General features: G+C 33.9%; 2 protein-coding genes across 2 annotated transcripts in view; both read left to right on the top strand.

Moving 5' to 3' along the window:
- Nucleotides 1-1,092: 1,092 nt before the first annotated feature.
- On the top strand, nucleotides 1,093-4,579 carry LOC145307128 (GPI mannosyltransferase 3-like). The gene has a single exon (XM_080149483.1). It carries the CDS (start codon nucleotides 1,352-1,354, stop codon nucleotides 2,513-2,515), a length of 1,164 nt encoding a protein of 387 aa, XP_080005609.1. The 5' UTR covers nucleotides 1,093-1,351; the 3' UTR covers nucleotides 2,516-4,579.
- The window catches only part of LOC145307126 (cytoplasmic dynein 1 light intermediate chain 1-like), a 35,806-nt gene continuing 29,723 nt past the window's right edge, over nucleotides 4,547-10,629 (top strand). The window contains exons 1-5 of the mRNA XM_080149480.1: nucleotides 4,547-4,657; nucleotides 5,961-6,032; nucleotides 7,638-7,722; nucleotides 9,288-9,377; nucleotides 10,356-10,455. Of these exons, the coding sequence (XP_080005606.1) occupies nucleotides 4,615-4,657; nucleotides 5,961-6,032; nucleotides 7,638-7,722; nucleotides 9,288-9,377; nucleotides 10,356-10,455 (390 nt within the window). The 5' untranslated portion in view covers nucleotides 4,547-4,614. The remainder of the gene's footprint in view (nucleotides 4,658-5,960; nucleotides 6,033-7,637; nucleotides 7,723-9,287; nucleotides 9,378-10,355; nucleotides 10,456-10,629) is intronic.

Genomic DNA, 10,629 nt, shown 5'->3' with positions numbered 1-10,629 from the left:
AGCTTTTATAGTTAATTTAGTCATGTTAGAATTTTCCTATCAATTCAAAACTTTGCATGGTGATTCCTTTAGTAGTTAGGTACGATTAAGAAAGCGTAGCAACTCTATAATCGTTACCAGAATGTCCGTACGTTCATTTTAAACATTGATTTTCAACAACTAATTTTCATGTGATAAAATTATCCGATTGATCTGATTTTTGGAATACTGATACCTAAGACAAGAAAGTACAATGTTATAAGCGAAGCATCTATCTCAGCCAAACCGGATATCCGGCCCAACCCTATTGGCACCATGATCCACTGCGTCACTGGAGAGTTCCTCTGCATGCGTACAGAGCTACAAAGCATTGCTGTCAACATGGCGCCAAAAACTGATTTATAATATCGTCTTTGATCACCTGACTAAAAAAAATGGCGGGAAACATTTGTGGCGCCAAATCAGAAACAATCTCTCTAAATGTGATATTATTTTGAAAACAACAAAGAAATTAATTAGATTTTAAGTTATCCCTAAGTGATCTGAATATATTTTTATGTTTAAAAATGAATTTCATGTTGATATTGTTTGTGCGTGTGTGTATGAGTCTGTTGAGTAATAGTTGGTATGTCCCTGATGAAACTTGGCAAAGTGTGGAGGTTGCGCATAAGAGTCTCTATAATAGAGGTTATTTAACATGGGAATGGCGGATGGGAATCCATTCCACGCTGCCCACAAATGTCTACACTGTTGTGCTGGCTATACTCAAGGCCTGTAGACTAGATTTTCAGTACCTGGTCATCATTTCACCTAAATTACTGCAGGCATTTTATACAGCTCTCTGTGAATTTGTGTTTTTAAAAAGTTATAAAAGAAAACCGCGAAATTGGCTGTCAATTTTATTAATCTTCAATTGGCACACCCTGTATACTGGAAGCAGGACACTGATTGATACAGTAGAATATTGTTTAACATGTTTGGCTCTAAGTCAACATCAGCCATGGAAAACGTTATTTGACAGGGGTGTATATTCTACATGGGATCCCCGGCTCTGGGGGGGGGGGGGGGGGATAAAAAATAAGTGGTTGGAGGGGAAAAAGTGTAAAAATTAAGAAAACTGAAAACATTTTTTCCATTTCCCCCCTCTCCTTCATGAAAAAAAATTAAAAAAACTTGTGGTAGGAGGGATAAGATAAATAAAATATAGAGTTCTTTAAATATTTTCCCATTTTCCCCCCTACTTGGTGAGAAAAAACTAGGAGGGGGGGGGGGGGGGGAAATAAAAATTTTGTAGCCGGAGAAAAAAAATAAATCTTGTGCAGAATATACCTACACCCCTGCGTTATCATGTAGAAAAAGAAACCTGACCTACATGTCTGTGGCTGGTCTCTTATTTATGATCAGACCAACATCTGCTCTCTTGTGGGCTCCTATTTGCATCAAGGATATATATCAGCACATAAGTGATGTCATATGCAAAAGAAAAGAGTTGATCAAAATACGAGTCAGAAATAATGCAAATCAAATTACTGGTTATATATACCTACGCAGGAAAATTGAACTAAAACCTTTGATAATATGGATTTTAATATCTGCAGGAGTGATCTGTTATTGTATTGCTGTTGATTCAATACGTCATCGCAAGATCATTTTCACACCCTTCAACTTCTTTATGGTTAATTATAATATATACAATAATTCAGGTGTAAACAACAATTCTTTGCACTGGTATGTGGTATCTGGTGTCTGGTATCTGGTATCTAGTTTCTGGTATCTAGTTTCTGGTACCGTATCCTTACTTGGACCTTTGGTTATTCCATTGTGCATGGCCATACCTGTTGCCCCACTCAAAGTGTTGTTACCCCTCCTTGTTAATATTACAGCTCTTTCTGTTCTTCCACACAAGGAATTGCGGTTTCTCCAATCAAGTCTTCCATTTCTATTCCTGATCATTGCTAACCACCTTTGCTGGAAAATTAGAGCTTCATTTCAAAAGGCTATAAAGATGATATTCTTGGTAGTGAACATAAGTGGAGCTTTGTATTTATCATTGGTTCACCAACGAGGGGTTGTAGATGCTGCTATTTATATTGGCAATTCAGGACAAGACTTGACGGAACATGGAGTAGATGCTCAAATTTTACTTGCGATGCCCTGTCACTCTACCCCATTATACAGTCACATTCATCAAAATATTTCTGTCAGGTTTCTGGAGTGTAAACCAAATCTAGAAAATGATCCAACATACAGAGAAGAGGATGATATATTCTACTCCTCACCAGATACATGGCTAGAAAATCTTAAACAACTTCCAGACATAATTGTCTTCTTCGATGTTCTCCAATCCAAAATTCAAAGACACTTAGAAGATTACCAAACCTGTGCCACTTTCTTCCATACCATGTTTCCAGAGGGAAGAATAGGGGGCCAAGTTATTGTAGCAGCAAGAAAAAATCTGGCAACACTGGCATGTGATAATGTTTCCAGATTGAACTATTGGTGGCCATTTTATTATAAATTGTCTTTTTTGTCTTAAATGTAATATCTATATGTAGTTTTAAAAAACAAATTGGGAGTTTTCTAAAAGATAGAAAATATTTAACCCTCTTATCCTCAATAGAAAATTCCTTATTTAAATATAAAGAAAACCAGAAATATATGGCCTAACCTTTAAAATGATTATTTTTAGCAAATAGAATAGTTAATTTAAAAGTTTTTCTTCAGATGAAAAATTGCTAAATGAATTAGGTAATTTGTCAAATTTCTAATATTTAAGCTAAAAGTGTGATTAAAGGGGGGGGGGGGGGTTAATGTAACCATCTCACAATCAATTTGTAAATGGCACTTAGAATTTGAATTTTGATCTGAAATTTTGCATGAGAAATCATTGGTAGGTCTATTTTCCCTAAATCGAACAAAAAGTTGGAAAAGCAACGACTAACAGCTGGCAGCTCAGCCGTTAAGTCATTTTTTGGCTATTTTTAGGGCAAATCCATTATGAAACCTATCTCCGCATAAACTCTTTGCCGCTCCAAAACGTTTTCAAACGGTTATACCTGGTAGTTGCTGGTACTAGCAATCTAAAAAATAGTTTTGGTATCATTTCACATGATTGAAAGTAAAAGTAAGTTTTAAAAAGTTGATGCCTACCAATGCAATTTATGACAGATTTGCCCTAAAAATAGGCAAAATAGCCCTTTTCCAACTTTTTGTTCAATTTTTAGAGAAAATAGACCTACCAAGGATTAATCATGCAAAATTTCAGATCGAAATTCAAATTCTAAGTGCTATTTACACATTGATTACGAGTTGGTTGCATTAACCCCTCCCCCCCCCCTTATTAAAATTAACTAAATATTTTATTAATTAAATTATACAATAGGGTTGGGCCGAATATCCAGCCAAATTTTGATATCCGGCAAATTACCGGATATCTGGCATTCAATTTCAATGTCCGGTATCCGGCCAGATATTGAAAATGGCCGGATATCCAGCCCAACCCTACTATACATATTTGTTACCTAAAATTATTAAATGTTACTACCTACCAAGATCATTAATATCATAATAACTATATTTGTCTATTTACATATTTAACCAAAAATAATCAAATAACTATATATATTTAATGAAATCATATTGGTCTATACTATTTACATATTTAACCAGAAACCAAAGTTTTATAATAACCACGATTTCTTATTTGTTAGCTCAAAAACTTTGGGCACTTTTATTAAGTTTTGATTGGTTAGTAAGAAAACAGACTTGTAGTGTCCAAACTTTACAACCAATAATTTTAATCTACATGATGGGTAATTTTGTTAAACATCATTTAGGAAAGGGGTGCATATAAATTTTTCGGGGGCATTGAACTGTAAATTACACTGGTACCCAAAGTTTTAAAACCATAATTTCTTATTTGTTCTCTATAAAACTTTGGATACTTTTATTTTTGATCAGTTCAACCAATAAATTTAATCTAAAGAATTGATAATTTTGGTTTCCATGTCAATTTATCGTCCATTGTCTTATCCCTTAAGATCCCTGCTTTTTCAGAAGATGGATAAAAATTAAGGGGGAAGTTTCACGAAATGCATTTGAACTTAATTTAGTGAATCGCATATTTTATCCTGGTTAAATGGTTAAACTACATTTATATGGCATATATTTGAAAGAATTTAAAATATCAAGACTTGAAAATCGTCTTTTTAAATTGCATATATCACAAAAAGAAAATTTTCAAGTCTTGATATTTTAAAAACTACGTGGTAGAAAATTGAATTTATTTCAAATATATGCTATATAAATGTAGTTTAACCATTTAACCAGGATAAAATATGCGGTTCACTAAATTAAGTTCAAATGCATTTCGTGAAACTACCCCTTTGCACACAAAAAAAAACTAAAAATATTTATGGATGTATAAGGAATGGGATATTGAACTATATATATATAACCAGTAACCAAAGTTTTATAATAACCACAATTTATTATCTGTTAGCTCAAAACTTTGGGTACTTTTATTAAGTTTTGATTGGTTGACACTCATGACAAGATGGGTGCTTTTGTTTATTATCATTGTCTCAAATATTTTTCAGAAGATGGATAAAAACTAAATTTACACAGAAACTAAAAATGATGGGGGACGAGGAGAATCTTTGGTCCTCTCTTCTTCAAGGTATCCTTATATAAAAGTAACAGGATGTCTGTCCGTCTGTCGGAAGCTCAAAATCTCGGTAACCGCTGAACCGTTTCAGGGATTATACCTCTTCTTTAATGTGTATCTGTCTGAATGTATTTATCTGTCTGTCTTTCTCTCTATCTGTTTGTCATTCCGTCTGTCTGTCTTTATGTCTGTCTATCTGTTTGTTTGTTTGTTTGTATTTCTGTCTATCTGTTTATATTTTGTCTGTTTGTCTGTCTATCTGTACCGAATAATCTCTAACTGCTGAACCGATATAATTCTCCTTTTAAGTGTAGATTCTGGTGCTGGGAAGGTTTATAGCAATTATAGATAGACAGATAGATAAGAATCTGATTATTTTGGATAGACAGACAGATTAACATCCTATTATTATTATATATAGATAGACAGATAGATAACAATCTGATTATTTTCTATAGACACACATATTAACATCCCATTATTTTATATAGATAGACAGATATATAACAATCTGAGGGTGATTCTTTAAAAAAAATTATGTTCACTGCTTGCTATTGTGGCAAAATTACTTTTGTAAAAAATCCTCCAAAATTACATTAAAAATCTACAAAAATTTAACAAAATCTTATGTTAACAACCCTATTATGATTTTATTTTTTAATTTTTGTAGTTTTTTTCGTGCGATTTTGGAGGATTTTTCACAAAAATAATTTTGCCTCACCAGCGAGCAGAGACCATATTTGGGTTTAAGAATCAACCTCTGATATCTTTGTATAGACAGACAGACTAACATCCTATTATTATTATTATATATATAGACAAATAGACAGACAGATAACAATCTAATTATTTTGTATACACAGACCAGGGTTGTTAAAAAACCCGGGTTTTTAAATCAAAACTTTGACCCAACCCGGGTACCCACAAAAAACCCGGTTTTTTGTGGGTATTTTAGAAATGTTAAATAAAGGGCTTTAAAATAAACTACATAATAATGAAAACTGATTGTTTTATACATACAATTATGATCAAAACAGAAAAAAATTATCTTTTTAAAATGTTTCTTTTCTTTAAAACTTCTAATTTCTAACTTCTAGTTATATTTAATAGAAAATATTCCAGTAGGTAAATGTTATGTTTTAATTTACTAAATTTACTAGGTACTAACTTAATTTAGAATAAAACCAAAAAAAAACCGCGGTTTTTTTTATAAACTCTCCAAAACCCACAAAAAAAAACCGAGTTTTGGTTGGGCTAATCGGGTTAACAACCCTGAGAAAGAAAGATTAACATGCTATTATTATTATTATATCAGAGGTTCAAGCCAACACAAACAAAGGTCTTCCTTCCGCCAAAAATCTTCTCGTGCTTGGGGACAGATTAAGCGGTAAGTTGAAACTTTGGGTACCAGTGTAATTTACATTCTAATAATGTCCCCTCCCTCCCTCCCATAAATAGCGCTGCAACTACTTTTATAACACTATATTTAGAGAATGATTAAGAGGCAAGTTTCAGGGATCTAAAGGGATAAGACATTGGCCGATAAATTTATGTACATCCCCAATGAGGATACATAAGATTACCCCTTATGTAGATTAAAACTAGTGGTTGAAACGTGTGAACACTCAACTTATTGAATCAACCAATCAAAATTCACTAAAGTCCTTAGGGTTGGTAAGCCAACGAATAAGAAAACGTTTTTATAAAACTTTGGGGACTAGCGTAATAAACAGCTCAACACGTAGCGCATCCTCTCGTCGTCGGGGAGATGATAGGTTCGAATTTCGGCCCCTACACTACGTCATAACTAAAGCCGTTTAAAATGGTTCTTAAAGCTGCTCTGTTAGCTGTGCGACATTAGGTTACAGTAGGGGAAATGCCTTTGCCCATGAACAGTTAGGTCGTCTTAAACATAGGTCGTGCAATCAAAGGGTTGGTTGTCTGTTAGATGTTACTTAACAAAATCTCCTTGGTGGTAGAGTATCGCATCCCATTAGAAGATTCTTTAGATGATCACTTAACAAGGATGACAACATCCATAAAAGCGAAGCGCTGAAACGGTAGGACAAACGGACATTAACACTTGTATAGTGTCAGAACTGAATACCTAATCAGAATATAAATGTATAAGAGTCGATGCAAAATTGTAAGTTGTAAGTAATTGTAAGTTGAAAAAATGCTTGATGTTGAAACAGAATAATGTTTATGGACATACTGACATTTTTAGGACTTAATTATAGAGTTGCTTCGCTTATAATATTGTATTTTGTTGTCCCAGAAATCAGTATACAAAAAATCAGATCAATCGGATGATTAGATTACATCAAAATTTGTCGTTAAAAAAGTAAACAAATCAACATGTTTAAAATGAACGTACGGACTTTTTGGTAATGATTAGAGTTGCTACGCTTTCTAAATCGTACCTAACTACTTCAGGAATGACCATGAAAAGTTTGAAATCGATAGGACAATTCTTACATGCATAAATTAACGAAAAAAGCTATCCGTTACGGACGGACGGACCGACCCTGAATATAGAAAAGCTTCACTTTTAAAAATCGAAGGAGAATGATAAGTTATGACTGCATCTAAACTAAAGACGTTAGAATAGTTGGAGCAATAGTTCCCACAACTGCTGCTCTGTCAATTGCGTGAAGTTGAAAGTTGGGAGTTTCAGAATTTAAATCTTTTTAACCAAATGGTCAGGGTTGTATATTCTGCACAAGATTCATTTTTTTTCCCCGGCTAAAAAATATTTTACTTCTCGCCCCCCCCCCCTCCCTTTTTCCATTAGGTGGGGTGAAAATGAAAAGTTAAAAGAATTACCAAACCCTCCTCTCATAAATTACAATAATGGCTCAATTTACTCTTTATTTTAAAATCTTTTTTCTTCCCCCATATGTTTTTCATTCAGAGTTTACTTTATTAGAGAACATGAATATCTGGTGTAAGCTCCAAGTAATAATACATCCATTATTCTACATATATTTAGGTAAAACAACTCTTGTGGCCAAGCTGCAAGCCGTGGAGGAGCCTAAAAAGGGGAATGGACTTGAATATAACTATATGGAAATTAGGTAGGACCTATCACACATAAACCAGCGACCCCGCGGCTCAATACGTAGCGCATCTGCTCGTCATCAGAGAGGTGATAGGCTCGAATCTCAGCTTAACACCGCAACATAACTAAAGACAATAAAAATGTGTCATACTGCTGCTATGTCAGGTTCGAAACATTAATAGTTTATATTGGGAATGCCTTGGCCAAAAACAGGCCAAACTTATAACCATGCGCAGTTCATTTTTACTGTAAAGAAGAACCATATTAGTCCAGCGGTTGGCAAGATCTTATAATACAGACAGACATCCTGTTACTTTATATAAGGATTACCCCACTAAAAAAAGTATAACCTTTCCATGTTTCAATAGGAAGTTTCACTGTAAAGGAGAACCATATCAGTCCAGTGATTAGAAAGATCTTAAGCTATAGACACACAAACAGAAAGACATCCTGTTACTTTTGCCCCCTAAAAATAGTTTTAAACCTCCTTAATGTACCTATAGGAATTAATACTGTAAAGGAGAACCATATCAGTCCAGCAGTTGGTAAGATCTTAAACTACTGACAGTTAGACATCCTGTTACTTTTATATAAGGATTACCCCCTAAAAATAGTTTTAACCTCCTTCATGTACCTATAGGAATTAATACTGTAAAGGAGAACCATATCAGTCCAGCGGTTGGCAAGATCTTATACTACAGATAGACATCCAGTTACTTATATGTAAGGATTACCCCACTACAAAATAGTGTTAACCCTTCTCTGTTTGAATAGGAAGCTTTACTGTAAAGGAGAACCATATCAGTACAGCGGTTGGCAAGATCTTAAACTACAGACAGACAGACATCCTGTTACTTTTATATAAGGGTTACCCCCTAAAAATAGTTTTAAACCTCCTTCATGTACCTATAGGAATTAATACTGTAAAGGAGAAACATATCAGTCCAGCGGTTGGCAAGATCCTAAACTACAGACAGATAGACATCCTGTTACTTTTATATAAGGGTTACCCCACTACAAAAAAAGTCTTACCCCTTCCATGTTTCAATAGGAAGATTTACTGTAAAGAAGAACCATATCAGTACAGCGGTTGGCAAGATCCTAAACTACAGACAGACATCCTGTTACTTTTATAAAATGGATCTATGTATTGGGACAAAATTATATTTGTTTAAATTATTTATTCATGATATCATTTCATCACAAAAGACAACATCTCTTCAAAATTCTACTCGGCATCCATGTACGTGCATCATGTTCTACCATCAGCTGATCTTTGTTTACTTTTACATACATTCAATTGACATTCATATATTTAGGGATGATAACTTTGAGTACAGCACAAATCTTGGAGTCTATGTTTTCAGGGATGTATGAGGGATGTATTCAGGGATGTATGAGTCTATGTATTCAGGGATGTATGAGTCTATGTATTCAGGGATGTATGAGTCTATGTATTCAGGGATGTATGAGGGATGTATTCAGGGATGTATGAGTCTATGAATTCAGGGATGTATGCGTCTATGTATTCAGGGATGTATGAGTCTATGTATTCAGGGATGTATGAGTCTATGTATTTAGGGATGATAACTTTGAGTACAGCACAAATCTTGGAGTCTATGTATTGGATGGAGACGAGAATCACACAAATTTATTGAAATATGCACTTAGGTAATAAACAAAAAATAAGGATGACATCATCAGTAAGTAGCTTAGCACAAAAAAACATGAATGGACATAAGGACGTCCAAGCTTTTTTTTATTTTGAGGGGAATAAAGATAAAAAAAATTTGGGAAGGGGTAATCACCCCTTTCTCCCTCCCCCCCCCCCCTGGACATTCCTTGATGTACAGTTGTCAAAAAGTAGATTATGAAAAATAAATTTAAAAATCACATATATGATAAGATGAAGTATGAACGGAAAGACATACTGACAAAATAATGTACAGAATAGATGTCATAAAACTCTTACTTAAAAATTTCTTTTGTCTATCTTAATAAGCAGCCAAGCAAATTATATTTCCCCTATTGTGATACGGACTGAATGATAAATAAGAATACAGTAAAGGAACAATTTGGTCATGTTATTAGTTAAAATTTGTGTTTTTAAAAGCCCAATGCTACGTGTATTTTTAACTGCATTTAATATTTAGCGCAATGTTGTGTATATTTTTGCTGCTTTTTCTTTGAATGCGCAATGCCACGTGTATTTTGAACTGCATTTGATGTTTAAGTTCAATTTGTGCAGCTTTTTCTTTAAATGCGCAAGGCCGCATGTATTTTTAACTGCATTTATTGTTAATTTGCTGCTCTTTCTTTAAATGCGCAAGGCCGTGTGTATTTTGAACTGCATTTATTGTTAAAGCACACTGTTGTGTATATTTTTGCTGCTCTTTCTTTAAATGCGCAAGGCCGCATGTGTTTTTAACCGCATTTATTGTTAAAGTGCAATGTTGTGTATATTTTTGCTGCTTTTTCTTTAAATGCGCAATGATGTGTGTATTTTCAATTGCTATGCTTGCTGCAGTGCAATGCCACATGTGTTTTTAACCGCATTTATTGTTAACGTGCAATGCTGTTAATATTGTTGCTGCTTTTTCTTTAAATGTACAATGCCGCGTGTATTTTTAATTGTACTGCTTTTTTTAGCGCTGAAACTGTGGCAAATACAACAATTCTTATTTGTGCTGGGATGGATTCTCCTTGGACAATTTTACCCCAGATTCAATATTGGCTAAAAGTTGTTAAGGTAACTATCTATTTTCTGACTATCTGCCTATATTCTATCCATTTTATTCTATCTATGTATCTATCTATTTTCTGACTATCTAGTTTCTATCAATCAATTTATTTTCTCTCCATCTATATCTTATTCTATCTATGTATCTATCTATATTCTATCTATCTATCTATTTTCTATCCC

The sequence above is a fragment of the Acartia tonsa genome, chromosome 15 (assembly GCF_053477335.1).
Source record: "Acartia tonsa isolate MP-2025a chromosome 15, ASM5347733v1, whole genome shotgun sequence".
In the NCBI taxonomy this organism is placed as follows: Eukaryota; Metazoa; Arthropoda; class Copepoda; order Calanoida; family Acartiidae; genus Acartia; species Acartia tonsa.
Note: the sequence above shows the minus strand (reverse complement) of the source record. Positions and strands in the feature narration are given on the sequence as shown.

What these genes read in the sequence shown, in the direction of transcription:
- LOC145307128 (XM_080149483.1), top strand. Translation starts at nt 1,352, where the DNA reads ATGTCTGTGGCTGGTCTCTTATTTATGATCAGACCAACATCTGCTCTC.